This window comes from Sporothrix schenckii (assembly GCF_000961545.1).
Source record: "Sporothrix schenckii 1099-18 chromosome Unknown Cont44, whole genome shotgun sequence".
Classification (NCBI taxonomy): domain Eukaryota; kingdom Fungi; phylum Ascomycota; class Sordariomycetes; order Ophiostomatales; family Ophiostomataceae; genus Sporothrix; species Sporothrix schenckii.
In genome coordinates this window covers 2,487,166-2,506,438 of record NW_015971145.1, presented here as the reverse complement: position 1 = coordinate 2,506,438, position 19,273 = coordinate 2,487,166, and the positions used below count along the sequence as shown (strand labels likewise).

Below are 19,273 nucleotides of genomic sequence, written 5' to 3'. Positions count from 1 at the left end.
TTGCATCAACGCCGCAAGAAACTTCATTGCGAACCGCCACAGTTCATTGTCCTGCACCATCATCTCAGTTCGCTCCTGTAGTGTCTGTTGCGTAAAACCGATTTCGCCGCCCCGCAGATCTCTGACGCATCACGCACAACGCCCTGCTGCACCCAACACACTAAAGGCAGCTTTGCCACGTACATCAACTGACGAGATGACGCGTAAAGCGAACAAATTCACACCAGAGGTACTCCTCTCTGCTCCGCGGCGCTCTGCCGGCGCGCCCAATGCGAATGGTACCAAAGTCCTGTACACTGTATGTCAGAAGATTCCGCACTTGGCGTCTCCGGAGCCAAAAGTGTAAATCCGAGGCCGTTGCACTTCCTAACAGAGGCTAGGTCTCGACGTACTCCTTCGAGGATCACCGCAAGACATCCCAGATTCGTGTTCTGGATATCGAGTCAGGTGGTTCCACTCTTCTGTACGAGGACGCTAACTACAGCGAACCCGTTTGGATTGACGAGGATGCTTTCTTCTTCCTGAAGAGCGGCGACAGGGGTGTAACCTCGCTTCTACTTGGCCGTGCGTCCCGGCCCGCTGTCCAACCTATAGAGATTCACAACTTTGGTCACTCTCTTTCCAATCTCCAGATCCTGAAGCTCAAGGATAGCACCATCGCCATTGCCCTGACCGGCCTGGCCACGCCTTCTGGCGACCCATATACACCAGAGCTCGCCGAAAGCAAGGAAAAGCAGTCACATAGCTCTGCGCGAGTTTACACCAAGCTCTTTGTGCGTCATTGGGACGCGTACGTGACTGCAGAGAAGTCAGCTATCTGGTACGGCCTCATTGAAAACTATGGAAGTGCCGCTCCCGGCTCCGACTCGTACGCGCTGTCTGGCGGCCAACTGACCAACCTCCTCCGCGATACCGGCCTGGAGTCGCCCGTCCCGACGTTTGGCAGCACGGGAGACTTTGCCCTCGGCCCTAAAGGTATTGCGTTCGTTTCGCGCGACCCAGACCACAACGATGCACTCACCACTATCACCAACCTCTACTATGTGCCTCTGAACACGTACGCCGCGGTTGCAACGCCGCCACCAAAGCCGCTTCTTGTCAAGACCGGAAACCTTCAGGGCTACAGTGGTAGGCCTACTTTCTCACCGGATGGCAGTAAAATCGCCTTCACCCGCATGCAGAGCAAGCAATATGAGAGCGACAAGAGTCGGCTTCTCCTCCTCACCGACGTGGATACTTTCGCGTCAGAATACGGAACCTCCGGCAATGACAGTGACGTGACTGAATTCTACGCCACTGATGACGGTAAAGGTGGCTGGGATGCTCGCCCCGAAAGTATTCTCTGGAACGGCGACGGCTCCGAGCTCTTTGTCACGGCCGAACACAAAGCTCGCAACGCGCTTTTCCGCTTGCCTTCTTCTCCTTCGGCCGCAGCCACTTTTGGCCTCCCACACATCTTCATAGGTGGTCATGAGTTCGTGTCGGCTGATGATACCGATCTCCAGACACGCATTCGTCTAGGAGACCCTCATGCCGAAGCATTCCAGCCACTCCGCGGCCACGGCAGCGTGGTCGATGTGCACCGACTGGGGACGAGTCGGTCGAAACTCTTCGTGACAATGAGCTCGCAGGTTGATAACTCTCTTTACACCATTGTCGATCCTGGCCTGCTGCCAAACTTCCCTTTCCCGTCAAAAGCCGAGCGCTACACCATGGACGTTGTCTCGTCGCAGTCTCGCCACGGGTCGACCTTTGGCCTGTCTCGCAACCAACTCGGCGAAATCTGGTTCCAGGGTGCTGGTGACTACAAGGTTCACGCTCTCGTAGTTCGGCCATCCAATTTCTACGCTGAGGAGAACAAGGGCAAGAAGTGGCCGCTCGCACTTCTCATTCACGGTGGGCCCCAGGGCGCGTGGGCCGATAGCTGGAGCACCCGTTGGAACCCGGCCGTGTTTGCGGAGCAGGGCTACATTGTCGTGACGCCCAACCCAACGGGCAGCACCAGTTACGGTATGTCCCTGCAGGACGGCATCCAGAACAACTGGGGTGGCCGTCCGTACGAGGATATTGTCAAGTGTGTCGACTATGTGGAGCAGAATCTTCCGTACGTCGATATGTCCCGGGCTGTTGCGGCGGGCGCGTCCTACGGTGGCTACATGATCAGTAAGATTCCCCCAACCTGCGTGACTAGTATTTCTATTACATGAAGGTCGCTGTATCATTTGTTGCTGATGCTACATGCCTCTAGACTGGATCCAAGGCAAGCCTCTGGGCCGCCGCTTTAAGGCCCTTGTCTGCCACGACGGTGTCTTCAGCACGTTCAACCAGTATTCGTCTGAGGAGCTGTACTTCCCGCTGCACGATTTTGGCGGCACACTCTGGGAAAACCGTGGCGGCTACGAGAAATGGGATCCCGCAAAGAATACCGGTGAATGGGCCACGCCAATGTTGGTACGTACTGCGACATGCTCGTGACCCGAGTCATTTCCCCTCCCTTCGTCACGTACACCACCTAACAGGTTACTAGGTCATCCACAACGAACTCGATTATCGACTGCCCGTCACTGAGGGCTTGTCCATGTTCAACGTGTTGCAGAGCCGCGACATTCCCAGTCGCCTCCTTAGCTTCCCTGATGAAAACCACGTACGTCAAGAAATCTTGTTTCGTTTTCACACGTGTCCCCGTGCTGGTTTCGACCCAGACTACTAACTTTTGACAGTGGGTGTTGAAACCTGAGAACTCACTTGTATGGCACAACGAGGTCCTCGGCTGGATCAACAAGTACACCCAGCCAGACCAGGATGATGTAATCCAGTTGGCGGAAGAGGCCGCCAAGGTTCAGATCTAGAAACTTGTCAAAAATCATAAAATGTAGGCTGTTCATTTAAGTTCAGGATAGCCCTGTTACCCGCCTTCTTTTCTGCTCTGGAAACATCGTCACTTGTGTACATCGGGTCGTGTTAGCGTATTTGCCATGAGCTAGTGCCACCTGAGGAGCCACGTATTACACATTCCTTTGCTTATTTTGTTTTCAGCTACGTTGGGATATTGTTGAATTGGAAGAGTTTCGGTGAATCTTATTTATTCTGTTTACTTTTTTTTATTCAACAAAACGCCTGCGCGGAAAGGGTTATTGCCAAAAAAAAAAAATCAATCCTGTGGCATGCATAACTGAAGTGGAAGAAATGGACAGAACGAAAAGAGATTGACAAAAAAGTAATGGTGATAATGATTGGCTTGGTGTTGTATCTCCAAATATACCACTTTCCGCACCCCGTCCCCCTTTCTGACCACACGCTCCGTTTAAAGATAATTGATGCCTAAGAAGGTCACTGTGCTTCCCTTACATTATATAGCTGTGCGAATGTGTAATGTGCGAAAAAAGAATTTTACCCGGGAAAGAGACAGCGCCGAACGGTGCTGGGTAACCACTCCCCCAAGTTATCAGCGGCATGACGTATTGTACCCTATCTAACAATACGTACATATCTAAACGGTTTAAGACGACTTTCCCGGTTTCTGATGTAGCCTACGAATCAATTCCAAGACATGTTGCCACGTCAAGCCTGAGTCAAAGTTGATGGAGTGTTTGGCGCGTATCCCCCGACTCGGCCTTACTGATGTCGGATATGCTGCGAGCAGTCTCTTCTGTATAAACTCTGCCCATGCCGGGTCGGAGATTCCTTCTAGGAAGCTCCAGATGAACTGGCGCTCTGACCGAGGCGGCGATGTGCTGAAGTTTCTGGCATATGTTTGGACATGCAACATGAATGCCATCGTTGCTTCTCGTCTCCTGGCAAAGTTCTGTGGACTTTTGACACTGTTATCGGACTTGCATCCTGGAGAAGATGTAGCAGTATGGCTCTGGCTTTTCACAAGTGACTTGGTTGGTATGGCTCTCTGATCACGAGAGGGCTGGGTGGGCTTTTCGGATGATGGTTCGTGCTGATTTTGTTGCGCCAAGCGTGGCGGCGTATTCTGTGACGCACTCTCTGGCAGTTGATGAATTCCTCGATGTGAGTCTGGGATTTCGGAGGGTTTACTTGGTTGTGCCCTTTTATTTTCGTCTGGCTTCTTTCGTGGAATAGGTCCCCGTGTCATCCTTGACATCGAAGGCACGATTTTGGGGCTTCGTTCCCGAATGCCCGCATTTATGACCAGTGGCGGCACCGTCGTCTTTGAACTGGTTCCGATACTGGGCCGTTTTTGAGGCATTACTCTCATTGATGGCTGTTCATTCCGGACTGCATTCGGTTGGGCTGTATGATTCATTGGCTCGACTACCTCGACCTTTCTCGTCGCGAGTTTCGCGCTAACTGAATCACGTTGAGCTCGCTTTGGTGAAGGCCCCGAGGTATCGGTGTCGCTTTCTACGGAGCTCATATTCGACATATCCGTCGTGTGACAAGGTCTAGGGCGCTTGTGTTGCTTTGGAGCTCGCTCTGCTTCGCCATCGTCGCCGCCTGTCGTAGTTGTCGACTTGCCAACCACCCGGGTGGAAGAGGCGCGCTTGACATTTGGCAATGGCGTGGAAGAGATGTATGAGATCTTGGATTGATCTGGAGTCACATCCAGCACAATATTTCCTTTGTGTTGAGTATTAGTGATGAGCCTACTTTTTTCGCGCTTAACTTTCCGTCCTGTCCTCTTCGTACTTACTCGCTCTTTCCTTGACAGAAGATGTGTTCGTTTGTTCACGAACGCTTTGGGCTAATCTAGACAACTCTTCTCTTTGGATAGACAGCATCTTCATCACCGTGGTATGAGCATTCTCCTGTCCCATGCCAAGTTGAGATAGAGTTCGTAATTCGCTCTCGAGGCGGTGGATTTTCTCAGACTGCTTGGTCAGTTCCTCAGATTGTCTCATGATAGACAGTTCCAGACCATCGACCTTGCTCTGAAGCCTCTTATTGGCATCTTGGAACACCCTGGTGACTTTGTCACGTTCGATCGTAGCCTCAGTTTTACTCGACTCGATAAGATTTTCAAGTCTCGACAATCTGGACCGAAACTCGCTTTCACAACGCCGCAGATTTTCGGCCGAGACATCATTCCCAGAACTGACTTTCTTTCTGATATCGTCGATGGTGGCGTTGACAGCGGCATTGCTGATGGCCACCTTTGTCGACAGATCTGACAGCTGGTCGCTCAGATTTTTGACTTCATCATCGACTCGGTGCTCAAGGCGGCTGATCGCAAGCTCGCTTTTTTCACCCCGTCTGGCACCCAAGGCATCCAACTGCCCAGAGAATTTGTCGAGAAAGTAGCTAGCGGCCTTGTCTCGGAAGGACTCTATCTCGGACTGGATCTCGGACTTCATGTCGTGGCGGAGTTCTGTGACAGTGAGGGTCTGCTCCTCCAGTGTCTTCTCTAACGCTTCGAACTTCAACTGTGCGGTGCATTGTAATGTCGCCAGATCGCTCTCCTTCTTGGTTTCTTGGAATTTTCCGAGAAAAAAGGTAGCTAGTCTGTCAACTGTCCCCTGTGGGGGACTGCCAGTAAGTGGCGGCGTCAATGAGGGCGGGATTTTGATCTGCAATAGCCCCATCGTGGAGTATGATAAGGGACGGTTGGTGACGTCAACAACGTTTGAGGAACGTTCAAATCGAGGCAAGATGGTAGACAAAAGTAGCCTTTGGCTGAAGGTGAGAGGGCGAAAGCGGGAGAGAAAGCGCTCTCTGGGATACTCTGTAGCCAACAAAACCCCTTTGACAATTTTGCTTCCTTTCCACATTTAGTCCCTATTTACAACATCCATATACGGAAGTTGCAATAATCTCAAAAAGGAAATTTGGGCTAAACTGCATTTTATCACTAACACGGCAGGAGCCACAATGCCGGAGAGACGAGTGGGAAAGAGCGCCCGCCGCGACACGGCCACACCTGCTCCATATGACGCAAAAGCCATAGCACCGAAAAGGGAAACTGCGAGGCTAATAAAGGATGACAATCGACACTTGGGCGCGACGCTTCCTTCCCTTTGCTGTAACACTGCGCCATATGAGTCGAGCTTCCGGTCGCACCTCCCGTCGTGGAACAACCAAAACAAGTAAAAGGTTTCGCCCAATAAGAAGTAACGAATCTATCGGTGAACCTTATTGTCGTAGATTCGACAGACAGGTGGACTGTTGGTATCGGCTGCCGATTAATATCTGTTGCTTACACTGGAGAAGTACGTATCTCTTACAAGGCCGTCAGTCATCAACAAAAGACTACGAAGGCCACACCTGACAGAAAATGCCACGCTTATTTTTGTGACTCAAAGCATAGATGGAGAGCAAAAAATACCAGTATAAAACAACCGCCTCCCGCCGTCCTCGTTGCTGAGGTCCACCCCTTTTCCCTTCTTTTCTCTCCGCCCGTGATGGGAACTGGGTATTTCACCTGGTAACCGTCACGGGCTGCCTTGAGCTAGAAAAGAAGAAAATCTCGTCGCCAAACGACACAACGGACAACCGAAGGTGTTTCGTACGTGACAGCTCTCCAATAATCCGGTGTCTTTGCAGTCACTGTAGGCTGACGGACGAACCAGCGTTCTCTACTTCCTCTCGCCGTTACGAGCACCTTTCCCGACTTCCTCAAGGGGATCTAAGCATCATCCATCCACCTCGCCCACCTCACCCTCGTTCTCAAGCGAGAGTTTCTTGAAACGAAACCTTCAACCACCGCTAGCCCCCCAATAGCAGCTCACTTGTTTCCGTCGACAGAGAACGATGAGGAGGGTCTGCTTTAGCAAACTTTGCAACGACGGCCCGCAATATGCCGTCGACAACAGATACAAGAAGTCGGATCAGTCAGCCTTGCTTTTACCACGGCCGAAGAGACGCGGTCCTTTGCATTGTGCTGGGGCTTTTCCTCGGCACAAGACGACAGCATCCCTGTGAAGCCAGTTGGTTCCATACCGGCTAGGCCAGGACGCGAACTAGAGAGAAGCAGGTTTGGGGATAAAATGGCGTGGCATGGCGGTCATGTGAGCCAAACACTGGTTATACCGAGGGTGACAGATCCGCGGCGTACTTTTTTTGCGAAAACTTACAGGTTGAATACCTTGATTCAAGCAGGCTCGAAAATTATGAGGAGTTCGCTCATCCGTAAGCTCATAGCTGTCACTGTGGCTACGGGCTCATTACGCTTTTGATACTCTTTCCCTTTGAGGCTCAAGGATTTATGCACAAATTGTGAGCTTATCGAAACCTTTTTACTTAGCCAGGGTTTTTTTTCCGGTGCAGGTTTTAGTTATTTGTGTACGGTTCTTGATTTTATATTTTGTACGATTATGAGTCCTTTTTTATATGAAGTACATAGATAAATGCACGATACTTGCCCCGATTTGAACATATCCTTCTTACCTGCCAGAGCTACCTTCGTTTTCAATAGATATCACCTTTGTTTTATCTGGCCACGAAATTTTCAATTCCGTTTGCTTGTCTCCGAGTCGCCCACATACATTGCTGTGGTTTCCTGCAGCTTTTCAACAGTCTACGTTTTTTGTCTACTATTTTCTGGATTTTCATGATATCGATTGAATGTGATGATCAAATATGATGATTTCCATTTGACCCAACCTAACAGATGAGGCATATAAATGTCGGTCAAAAAAAAAAACCACAAATTGAATAGAAAGCCGTTATGACGTAGAAAGCGTAATTTTACGGGGAATGGATTCGAACTACAACATTTGGAACGAATCGCGACAGTGGGACAGCCGTTGTGTGACGCAGGCGATGACGACAGTGGAGTGGTGTGATGCTAACAGAAGGCGACAGACACAGTGTGATATCAAACGATAAAATGGGAGCTCTGCATCAGAACAAAGACCCGACAGCATAAAAACCCCCCTTCCCCCTCCTAGAAAAAAAACTTCACAAATACAATCACATCATTAAACTCGAAAGCAGAAACCTCAATCCAAGATGTCAAACGCATACATTGTCGAGTTCGCCGTGTTCCGTGGGGCAGACGGTGCCACGATCAAGAACCGCGCCACGGCCGCAGCCAAAGTTGCCGGGCTGGTCGCACAGTACGGTGGACAGAAGATTGAGGACGCAAAAGAGAGTGTACATGTAACAGGTGAGCTGCAATCCCACAACGCACGAGGTGGATTGAACTCGAGGCCGAGGCCGAGGTCCTGAACCTTGAGTGGTCGCCGAGTCCTTCGTATCCATCAATATTTCGACATTATCGAGTTCATCAAGTCCCGGAAGCACCGGGTTCGTTTGCACCGACTATGCTAACGTACCCTCTTTCCAGTTTGGCGCACGGCTGACAGCCGCAAGGCGTTCGCCATTTCGCAGCAGACGGACGCTGCGCCTTTGCTGGTCGAGGTGCTCGGTATCGAGGAAGCCGACCGTGGCAGGCTGACGTCCGTACTTGAGGCGCCAACAACGGAGGTGTACACTGGCTACGACGCGCTACCGTCAATCTTTGCGGCCGCTGTGCGCAAGTTTGCCGGCCTCATCGACGCTCAGCCTGACGCGACGTCGACAGGATACCGGGGCAACGCCGTACTTGAGACGGTCGAGGATGTGGCTCTGGCACCGGAAGCTGTGCAGGCCGCGCCGGAGCTTGTGTCGTGGGTTGGACCGGCTGTCAAGTTGGTGGTTGGCTGGACGAGCCGGGAGGCACACCTGGAGGCCAAGGAGAAGGCAGGACGTGAGTTTAAGGCCATCCCGCCGTCCCATTCTTTACGGCATCCTCTATGGTACACTAGCTATTGAAACACACACTGACATTTTCTCCTAACAGCCATCAAGGACAATATCGAGCTTCTGAGAGCCGGCCACAAAGCGACCAACTTGTACCACGTTAAGTTGCAGAAGCTGGACTCGTCGGCAAGCGAGTAAGCCTCATGGTCACGAAGCCGCTTCGCCGAATCTCTATTACCGTATGCCCTGAATAGAGGTTGCTATGCAGAAACCAATGTTTGGGAAGATGGATGGCATAGTGTATGGAATAAAATGGCGACGAAAGTTGGGATCATTGTACGCCATGTCCCAGGAAATTATGGCTGCTCTTTTTTTAGCATCGCTAAAATGGCGAACGGGAGCCGAAATGATAAGATACAGAAAAGAACAATGCAACAAAAAAAGTTTGGTCGAAATGACAACACCTGGGCAAGGAAGTTTTTTGGGTGATTTGTGGTGACTTTCAGGACCGAGCAGGCCATGCCGCCCAAGGCCAAGACACTTGGCGGAGACGAATCTAGGAAAAGAAAAGAAACGGAGCTGCTGAAGCAACATACAGGGGTTGATTTTGAAATAAGGGTATGACTTGAGATTTCAAAGGCACATTGAAAGATACAGTTGCTGTCGGCTGATCTGCTCGGAACGCTCTGGGAGATGAGATGCCTCCTTGCGCCCTGTTGGTTTCTGCTCCCTACTTGCAATGGCACGATTTTGACGGAGACGGTACGTGATTAGCCAATCTTTGTATTTGGGCAGGGTCGATGGCCTGACCATTTGCTTATTTGAAAAGGAAGCTCTGTCTAAATACGTCTTGTCTTCATTCCAGGTTGTCATTTCATATATCGCCTTTTGAACCTTGTCAAGGTCGCGTGTCACCTCCAAACCCTCGTCTGTAGCACGAACAATTTTATGCGTGGCAGTGAGACATTGCAATACATCGTGCGGAGCCAACATCTGGCAAACGACACACTTGTGCCTGCCCTTAAGGGGGATTCATTCTGGCGTGTACCTGCAGGCTGTTGGCAAAAGTACCTTTGGCATGCCTGGCAGTGGGCAATTCGGCCAGTATCCTCCCTTGCTGTTGAATATTACTATCCCATGCGGTTGGACTTGTGACTGTGAAAATTTAGTGTCATTTTTGCTCCTGGGAGATATCATAAGACCAGTACATAACGGTCGAGACACTTGCTGAACCGCCTTTGAAGCTCCAGACACTCCCAAGAATATGAGTACCTCGCCTCGACTTCCTTGGTAGGTGAGAGAGATTGGCTTCACCACTACGACAAGTATGCGAAACGGACGCGCTCTGTAACGGAAGAGCAGAAGCTGGCCTGGCTCTCCGTCCCGAGTTCCTAGTGAAGGGCAAGTTTTCGAATCAAACACTTCACTGTGCTTGGCAAGCGACGTAAGAAATAAGGTCACCCTGGTCGTCTCTTGCCCAAAATGTGCTCCGTTCACTTGCATCAAAGGCTTGGCAAGAAAAGACGGCCTCATCTTGGCGGGACCCATCCCATGCCTCCTTCCCAGGTACAAGTCCTCCGAGGAGAAGGAAAAAAGAAAAGGGTAAATGAGTGAACCCCTGCCCCATCTCTTGTGAATCTTGAGGGCTCCATGACTGGTGACCGTGGTATGTCAGCTGTGGTGAGGTGGTGTTTGGAGGTCATTGTGGCTTGTGTTCTCCGAAGGCTGACGAGGATTGTCATATGAGAAGAGACAGCCGTTGGCGAAAATGACAGTGGCTTTTTTTTTTGCCCAGCCACATCGATGGTGTCTCTGTCTGGCATTTGATGGTGTGCGTGAGCGTTTAGAGAGTTAGTCATGTATGTCCTACAACGTACCCGCACTCTTAAGATACTCAGTATGTTGTCCACTCCAATCGACGTCAGTAACCGGGTCTTGGTCGGAAAAATCGGCCAATAGCAACTGTCATTTGCTCTTTTCACTGCTGTAAGATCAAATTGCTCTGACTTCCATTTCCTCTTTTTTTTCTCCCCATCGTCCCGTTCGTCCCTGCCGGTCATGCTTCGGTCGTGGCTGAGCAGTTCGGTGCACTAAGCAAGACATTGAGGACCCAAAAACTGCATGCCAAACTTTAAACTAGGAGGTGAGACGGTGGTGTGGGTATTCTCAACCGTGCGAACCAGGAACAGGTTGGGACCAGCCCAAGGTGCAAATGATGCTTACTGTGCAGGTTTAGGCCAATGAGGCTAGTGGAAACGGCCGACTGCAAGCACGAAGCAGGCCCGAAATGGAAAGGACCCGCGAGGGCAAGATCCAATTGATGGGAAAGTTCACATTGAAAGAGGAAAAAGAAAACAAAAATAACGCTAGGCTCGCTGGCTCCACCCACACCTAAATCATCCACCAGCCCCTGGGCAAGCGATTTCCCCTTTTTCCTCTTCCAATCTTATGAATTACACGACACTTCGAAGAGCCTGCGAGCCACCCTCATTGACAACGGTTTTGTTGACGGTGGACCAGTTAGGCAACCAGAGCGAAAGACGGGCCACTCCACAGCATGCAGTATGCACCTGATTCTTCCACAGCAGCTATGCACAAAAAACGGTTCCTGCAGTTGCAAGGTCCCACTGAAGAGATGAAGCCTGTCAAGGGCGATCTCCACTGAGACAGGCGAAGAAGGCCAGACAAGGCCCGCGTCGTCCGAAGATCCGCTGGAATCATAGGCCAGAAGGATAGGCCTCGCGTGGCCTGGACCGGAGCTGGCGCCTTGTGGGCTTGGCCCAATGCCATTGGAAGGCGCCATTCTATCGTGAGGCGCAAAAAAGGCCTGCCTCGAAAAGGCTCGACCGTCACTCTTCACACCCTGGCATACGCCAAATTGGTGTTAACGCTGGGTCGCAGCGCGAAGGATTGCAAACTGAGGCACATCCAGTCAGAGTTTTCCCCCCGTTGTGGCCTGGCTATTTCCCCAGCGCTATGGTCATCGTGTGATGGACGGGCGTGCCCAGTTTGGAAAGTGTTCCCTCATAATGCCCACACGCCCACACTTCGCTTTTCCCTTCTTCTCTTTTCTCTTTCTACTCCTCCCTTTCTTTGGATCGTCAGCCTCTTTCTGGAATACACGCTCTTTTCTTGGTTTATACAAATACCACATTCCTTCGCTTTTTTCGGTTCTTCTCTATCATTCATTATCATCATTGTATATCACTTTCGACTTTCATATCCAACTGTCTACCTTCTTTCATACATCGATATTTTCGTTCTACTATCACTTCGCTCAACGTCTCCATCACAACTATCACCAATTCAACAACTGTCAAAATGCGTTGCACTGCTGCCTCCGTTCTGGCTTTCGCCAGCGCCGTCCTGGCCCAGACCGCCAACTTCGACGTCATCACCAAGCCAACCGAGGGCTCTGTCGTCCCCGCTGGCAAGACCTTCACCATCACCTGGGTTCCCACCGCCGAGTACAACAACGACACCATCACCCTAACGCTGCTCGGCGGCGCTACCCCCAAGGGTCTGCAGACGGTCTCCGTCATCAAGGGTACGTTACGCCTAATTTAAGAAAGAGAAAACAGCACTATCAACATTGTCCTTGAGTACTAACATGTCTACAGCTGGCGTTGCCAACTCTGCCGGCGAGTTCGCCTGGGCCGTCTCCAAGTCCCTGGGTGCTGAGGCCAACTACGGCATTGAGATCACCCTGGACTCCGACCCCAGCATCCTGGAGTACTCTTTCCCTTTCAAGATCTCGGGCGGCGCTGCCTCCAGCTCTGGTTCGGCCTCGGCCAGCGGCTCTTCCACTGACACTACCACCGGCACATCGGCCCCTACTGGCACCACCAAGACCACCTCCAGCTCGTCGTCGTCGTCGTCCTCTTCTTCGTCGTCGGTCAAGACCACCGCTACCACTTCGTCATCCAGCTCGTCTGCCCAGACTACTCTGACCACCAAGACCTCGGCTGCTGGCAACGGCACCATCACCACCTCCAAGCCCAGTGGCTCCAAAACTGTCATCACTGCCACCGAGACTGCTACCAAGTCCGGCTCCGCTTCCACGGGCACTGCCTCCACTGTTGCCACCAACGATGCCAAGTCCCTGGGTGCCGGCTCGTTCGTCACTCTGATCGGTGGCCTGGCCGTTGCCATCTTCGCTCTGTAAAAGTTCTTTTATGAAAGACTTTCTTGGAGAACGACGCTGGCATCTGTGAGGCCCACGACCAGATAACGGCTGTGTGAAGGTGGAGAGGTAGAATGCTGGAGACGCGATAAAAAAGGGCCCTAGACGTTGGAAGTGTGTGGCTTGTTTCAGCAACTTTTATATTTCTTTGCTACCTTCTTGTTTAGCCTCGTACATACCCTTCTTTTCGCGAGGTTGACAATGGACATATTTTCCTTCAATTCTACCAAGGTACCCTTACACGGGTAGCTCCCTTTTTTTCTTTACTTTTTGTCAATTTCTCACGTCTTTTGCTTTTTCAAACTCATTTTGTCACGGGATTCTCTGGCTCTAATACTCCTTTGTTTGCTGACTGCAGACATACGCTTGTTTTCATTTTCTTTTCTTTTTGCGATTTCTCATCACGTCTTTGCATTTGCATAGTTTCCTCCAAACAGATTCATATCTTTTGGCATAACTCCACTACGAGAGAAAAAAATGAGAAAAGATACAAACCTCTACGAACTTGGTTGAACTATATATTAATAACTTTGTGCCTGTGGCTGGTGGCTTGTGGATTACGCTTGATAATTTCCCGTCTGTTGTCTCTTTGCAGACCGTATTGATCTACCCGGATGAGTGATAAACTGCTTCTTTTTCCGCGCCTCGAACCCGGTTTTAATCAATGGCCTGGACTTCTACTGGCAAAATTTAAGACTGAGCCCCAGAATTGACCCATTCGATCGACTGAACCGCGTTTCTCCAAGATCCCGGGTGTTACTTTGCGTGCTCACGCGCACTTGCAGGTGTGAGAATGCTTGTGATTGGTTGACTTAGTTTTTGACAGCGGCCGTCTCTGCTGATAACACAGTCGACCATTTGTATATAATTTTTTTCGTGCCTTCTCCAGCGATTCTTATATTAACTGGACTGCGTCTCTTCACCTCCATATCAACCTGCATCATCTAGGTTGGGTTGCACTGCTGTAGCTGCATTTTCATGCTGGGGCACCGCCGTCTGACAAGTTCAGCTGACAGGTCGAGTCCCCCCATAGTCCAGTTTATTTTATTTTATTATTCTTTTTTTTCTTTCTTTTCTTTTTTTTTCTCCCCCCCTCTCTCTCTTGTCCCCTGTTCGTCCTTTCGTCCTCGGTCGCCCCCCTGCACTCCGTGGTCCCTCTTGGCTGTGCTTTTGTACCAGAGTGCCCAGTCCGAACCCAAGCGAACTCAGGGACGGTCGACTGACACCAACAAATTGTGTTCCATTACGCAGGTTTTTCTGCTTATGTTACACATTTCTTCTCTCCCTGTTTTGTTTTGGTACATTTTGTATTTTTTTTGTTGGGGGGGGGGGGGGGGGATCCTAATCTGTCGGCGTGTTCCGGCGCAACAACAGAAAAGCAAACAATATAAGGAATCAGGGATAGGCGAGAAACGTGGATGACAAAAGGTTTGGCTCCTCTCTGCTCGTGAATTAACCACACTCGCTTATGTGTGACGTGTCTCATTTTATACTCTCCTGTCCTCCTGTCTGACGCGTATGCCTGCTGCTTTACTCGAGAGCAATGTGAAGTGTTACTAGTGTCGACGCGTACGGTACGTAGATTGACAGCAAATTGGTCGCCTACTCTCATACACATCACGGTTGGACAATGTGAACCTTTACGCACAACGGCATAATGCAACGTGGACCTAGTCAGTGGTTCAGAGATGTCTTTGTATTCTCTCAATCCCAAGCCACCAAAAGAACCAATGTTGTTCACACTGCGTACGGAAAAGGGGATTTCGCATAACATGTCTCCAAAACTGGCGCCCTATGCCCCGAACATCTCAGAATGATTGCCCGTCGTGGCTTTATTCTTTGTAGTCATGACACCGAGTGTCTCGTGTTCAGAAACTAAAAGTGAAGAAAGGGGACCAAAAGGCAAAGAGGAAAAAAACAAAAAGGGGGATGCAGGTCAAACAGATTGAGAAAAATCCATCTATATATTAATCATCGTGCTTTTCCCCGGAGAACGTTGCCGTATTTCATCTGTCCAAAGAATTTGATATAATACATACCTTTTCAATATTGTATCGCATCTTCTCATTGCGTCTCGATCTTTGCATCCCACTCCAGCGTCGCTACTATGCCATCTCCCTCTTCGAGCGGAGGGTGTCTCTCGCTCCTCACACACCGACACCAGACCGGTATCAAAACTCTTGTTACCACTGCCGTCACGCTCGCTGCTATACCTCAACTGGTCGCCGGCCAGCTCGCTTTCGCCGGTTCGTGCAACATCCAAACGGCTCAGCTGAACCAGAGCTACTTGGGCATGTACTGCAACAACCTGAACACAGCGTCATTTGGCTACAACTGGACGTGGTAGGTGTCCCTCATGTGTCTCTAGGGGATCCTGGGTTCCACTGACAACTCAAGGATTGATCTCGATGCGTGCATCGCAAACAGCAACGGCAACCTGGTTGGTAAAAAAAAGTAAGTCTCTCCTCCGTCAGACAGCCCCAAACAGCTGCTATACTGATGCCAATACACACGTTCAGTGGCAACTTCCAGAAATCATGCTCGGGCTGCGAGACCTCCCTCTCGCGCCTCCCAGCCAATCCTCACGCTGCTGGCCGCACGGGATCCGATGCCTACAAGAAGGGCCTCACTCTTAGCCTCAAGTGCACCTGCCTCAGCAGCCACAGGCGCCGGCCTACGACCAGCACCCTGGATCTTAGTGAGTTACACGCACCATACATCGACATATTTCAGAATTCTGACAACATCAAGACATTATTCTTGTCGACGTCGACGGCGCTATGGGCTGTTACGGCCGCCTCGGCAATAAGACGCTTGGAGGGCCGCTCCCAGAGCACTAATTGGGCTAAAATAGAGGACGATGGAGTATACCGGGTAGAGGAAGAAATCTGATTGGCTTCGATCTCGTAGTTATAACACGCCGTAGACAAAGTGTTGTATAAAGACATGTGTCAATTAATACTATGAGCTGGAGCAAGAAATAAAATTGTCCTTATTTTGACAGCTACTTGTAGAAATGTCGTTATGGCAAGGATAAATTGCAAAGAAAATACATGTTGATAGAGATTGCGGCCCATACTGGTGACAGCCTCCCTGGTACCCTCATAAGGCAGAAGTAATGTATGGGAGTGTTCCTCAGAGCTTCGTGCTTGGCCCAGAAATCTTCACTGAATGCTCGCCAAATGCACAGTCTTCGAATGATTTTTCGGTGGCGATCGAACTCATCGTAGTGTCCCGAGGAAGCTCAGGCATTGGCGGGATTTTGGCGCTCATAGGAAGCGAAGGAAGGGTGCCGGATGACTTCGGTGAGTCCTTGTACTCAACAACAGTGTGCTGCTTAACAAAGATATGACATGGTGATGGTGACATGATGGGAGCAGGCGGAGGCGGCGAAGGCGGTGTTGCCCGAGCGTGTGCTGAGAGAGGAGACGCCGCTACTGGCGAGGATGCCAGTGGATGCTGCCCATGTGAATCAATCCACTGTGACAGGCGGTTGACCTGCTGCTGGGACCGCAACGGAGTGCCCAGGGAGGATGGAGTGGAGAATCGGACTGACTGGCCGGAGTTGATAGACGCGTTGGCTGCCAACGACCGACGGATGTGATTTTGCTTGGTCACAGGGGTTCCAAGATCAACATCGTCATACACCTCGTCACCCAGGCCAAGGTGGGTCGCCCGTCTGTCAGCTTGGTCTTCCATGTCACACACTCTGTCCGTGGCGAAGTGCTTGTCCTTCTCGTTGTTCACCATCAGCTCGTATTCCGTGCACTCCTCATCCATTGTTAGCCGGGGTGAGCGCCGGAGGCCGTGAACGTGCCATGAGGGTTTAGAAAGCACCTGTTTGTTGCCATTGGATACGGGGTCGAGGGGGCCGCCGATGGTTCGGCTGTTCTTGCATTTGTTGGGGGTTCGGTAGCGGGAGCTTGTATTTTGGCACCAGACAGGCGTCCTTATTGAGTGCCGCGTATCCCTGTTCCAACCACAGCAGCTGAAGATAGGACGGAGAGTGGCTAGGCAGCCGGCGATGATGCAAATGCTAGGCTCTAGGATGGACCAGTTGGCAACATTACTAAACTTATGTTAGGATCTGGAGGAGAGAGTGTCTCCTGGGAGCAGACAGTGGCACGCACAGGGTCTCGAAGAGGAAGTTGACAGAAACCTCAAATGGCCGGACGTAGACGACTCGAACGATGAGAGCTATGCCAGCGCTTCAAAAATATATATTAGTAGATTATGGAGAAAATGAAAACACGAGTTTGGGAACTAACAAAACGCCCATGCTAAGGAGCATAAAGAGTGAGAGCTTGGTCTTCACGTTGAGTCGCACCTTCCAGAGCATGAAAACAGGAAGGATGCCGAGTGTCCAGTCACAGCAGGCACTTGTGACGGAGTGCACGACAGACACGATATATATGACTCGCCCGTCCACGCAGGTGCCGCGCGGGACGCTTGGGAAGGGTTGCATCCAGAAGTAGGAGATGGGCCGGCATTGGAAAATGGCCACGAAGAACAGGGGGATTGTAACAACCCAAAAGGCTACTATCACGGCGATGATGGTGCGGCGATGAACGCGTTGGACAGCGATGTGAAGGAGGAAAACGGCCACCGATGTGCGGACGCAGAGTGTGACGGGCGCGTATTGCATCTCGCAGAGCCACCAAGCACGCAGGCCGATCGAAGCCTCCTCAAGTGACATGCCCTCGCCTAGTGTGCCGATTCCATGTGTCACTCCGTAGAGAGCGGACGCCGCGTACCCGGTGTAGAAGACCTAGGTAAGAAATTGTCAGGTTTGGTGAAGGAAATTTGATTCAATTAGAGACACGAGACGAAGAAAAACCTACCATTCCGCAGAGCATGAGGTAGTCATCGGCCGTGACTTTGCGGAGGACGACGAGCTTGGCCCAGGCGCGGAGAAAACAAGTGACCCAGGCCAGGGCGAGGAAGGTGATGACAATCACGAAGAGAGGCTCTTCCATGCCGTAGTTGCGGACCATCGCTGCGGCTTGTCCGTCTCTGCGACGGCAGAGATCCACCTCAGCTGTGTCTCACTGCTGAAAAGAATTGTTCGACGACGGTAAAGAGAACAGGGCAACAGATGATCACAAAGGTAAGGAGACGAAAAGGAGGATGGTTAAGACATGGGACAGGAAGTAAAGGTAAATGAGAACACGAAAGATAAAGAAACTAAAAGGATGATGAGAAGGAGAAAAGAAAGAAAAAGATATAAGGGCGCAGCCAATGGAAGAGAACGACAAGGAACGAGAACGACAACAGGAGAGAGAGAAATAATACAAAACACGGTACATTGAGGGGCCCATAGACCTGTGTAGCCAAGAATGCTGGAGGACATTGCCTCGTACACTGGGCGACTTGGTGATGGTGTACCTGGTGTAGAAACAAAACGCCACTTTATAGAATACAAGGACGAAATAATAACGAAATGGAGGGAATAAGGCCCTTTGGGTGTGGCAAGGGTTTTTGTGGCTCATTGCTGGCGCCTCTCTGGGTACCTGGCCAGGCATGCTGGGCGTGCTCACGATGCTGGTCGTTCCTTCCTTATTGCTTGCTATTATCCCCCTCGATGCACTTTCCTATTTAGTGTCGTGTTCGTGGCTGATGGGCTTCTCCACAAGAACAACAATAGTAGCGTCCGTCTTAGGGGAAGCCTTGACACATTTCCATAGCTTACCATGTTCGGCCAACCAGTGACCGGTAGAAAGCATCCATTGACACGATGCACTGCCATATGATCTTGTCAGTCCATAGCTGACAACGAGTCCTTCTATTTTCCGGCCATTGACATTGTTTGGCTTCATACCAACCTGCTTTCTGAGCACTTTCTGTGTTTGATAAAACAGGAGACATCACAATCCACTTGAGACCATCGATGCTCTTTACTGACAGTTTTGCGAGGATAGTTTGTGGCTTGATGAGATGCAAGCCAAATCAGGCCACTTGGCTGTCCAACGAATCAACGCACATTTACGTTCTACCGTCACATCCCCGTGTGCGACTCCCGGTCACAACACTGCTCGACGTCCGAGACTCACTTCCTCGAAGACTGTAATGTACTTTGGGCTCGCGATGGTTTTGCGCCAACAGCCTCGCCAAGCTTCGATGTTCATTGCAGGTCCTAAGATGCGTCACGTGAAAGGCTGCCAGTTACGGAGCGACGGGCTAGGGTCGTAAAGAGGTACGGAAGAAAAGGGAAGAAGAGGCAGAGGAGCAGAGCAGCGCCACTGTTTTTCTTGCATAAGGATTCTGCCAATACTCGACTGAGCAGCACGAGGACGTCCTCTGACTGACGAGTCAAGCTTGCCCGGCTCAGATTTGCCGTTTACCATCTGTGCAGTGTGCCGTCGGTATTGAAGGATCTGCTGGCTAGAAGACATTTGCCTGGCACTGCGCGAGCTCGACGTTGCAGCGAGCGCATCCAAGACGTGT

At 50.9% G+C, this 19,273-nt stretch overlaps 6 protein-coding genes across 6 annotated transcripts; 4 read left to right on the top strand and 2 right to left on the bottom strand.

Annotated features, from left to right (window-relative positions):
* Positions 1–196: 196 nt before the first annotated feature.
* Positions 197–2,849, top strand: SPSK_08546 (uncharacterized protein; the record flags this gene model as incomplete). The annotated part of the gene is made up of 5 exons (XM_016735139.1): positions 197–298; positions 381–2,163; positions 2,249–2,451; positions 2,528–2,644; positions 2,721–2,849. The coding sequence occupies 5 exons, from the start codon at positions 197–199 to the stop codon at positions 2,847–2,849; spliced, it is 2,334 nt and encodes a 777-aa protein (XP_016587535.1).
* A 1,779-nt stretch (positions 2,850–4,628) lies between these two features.
* SPSK_09634 (uncharacterized protein) lies at positions 4,629–5,549 on the bottom strand (the record flags this gene model as incomplete). Its single annotated transcript, XM_016736206.1, has 1 exon — positions 4,629–5,549. One exon carries the CDS (start codon positions 5,547–5,549, stop codon positions 4,629–4,631), a length of 921 nt encoding a protein of 306 aa, XP_016587534.1.
* A 2,365-nt stretch (positions 5,550–7,914) lies between these two features.
* On the top strand, positions 7,915–8,844 carry SPSK_09624 (uncharacterized protein; the record flags this gene model as incomplete). The annotated part of the gene is made up of 3 exons (XM_016736196.1): positions 7,915–8,071; positions 8,252–8,653; positions 8,747–8,844. 3 exons carry the CDS (start codon positions 7,915–7,917, stop codon positions 8,842–8,844), a joined length of 657 nt encoding a protein of 218 aa, XP_016587533.1.
* A 3,123-nt stretch (positions 8,845–11,967) lies between these two features.
* SPSK_09691 (GPI anchored protein) lies at positions 11,968–12,811 on the top strand (the record flags this gene model as incomplete). Its single annotated transcript, XM_016736263.1, has 2 exons — positions 11,968–12,193; positions 12,267–12,811. 2 exons carry the CDS (start codon positions 11,968–11,970, stop codon positions 12,809–12,811), a joined length of 771 nt encoding a protein of 256 aa, XP_016587532.1.
* Positions 12,812–14,936: 2,125 nt separating this feature from the next.
* SPSK_09763 (uncharacterized protein) lies at positions 14,937–15,669 on the top strand (the record flags this gene model as incomplete). Its single annotated transcript, XM_016736333.1, has 4 exons — positions 14,937–15,172; positions 15,227–15,283; positions 15,349–15,527; positions 15,581–15,669. The coding sequence occupies 4 exons, from the start codon at positions 14,937–14,939 to the stop codon at positions 15,667–15,669; spliced, it is 561 nt and encodes a 186-aa protein (XP_016587531.1).
* A 295-nt stretch (positions 15,670–15,964) lies between these two features.
* SPSK_08887 (uncharacterized protein) lies at positions 15,965–17,823 on the bottom strand (the record flags this gene model as incomplete). The annotated part of the gene is made up of 4 exons (XM_016735473.1): positions 15,965–16,898; positions 16,960–17,037; positions 17,098–17,597; positions 17,671–17,823. The coding sequence occupies 4 exons, from the start codon at positions 17,821–17,823 to the stop codon at positions 15,965–15,967; spliced, it is 1,665 nt and encodes a 554-aa protein (XP_016587530.1).
* Positions 17,824–19,273: the final 1,450 nt, after the last annotated feature.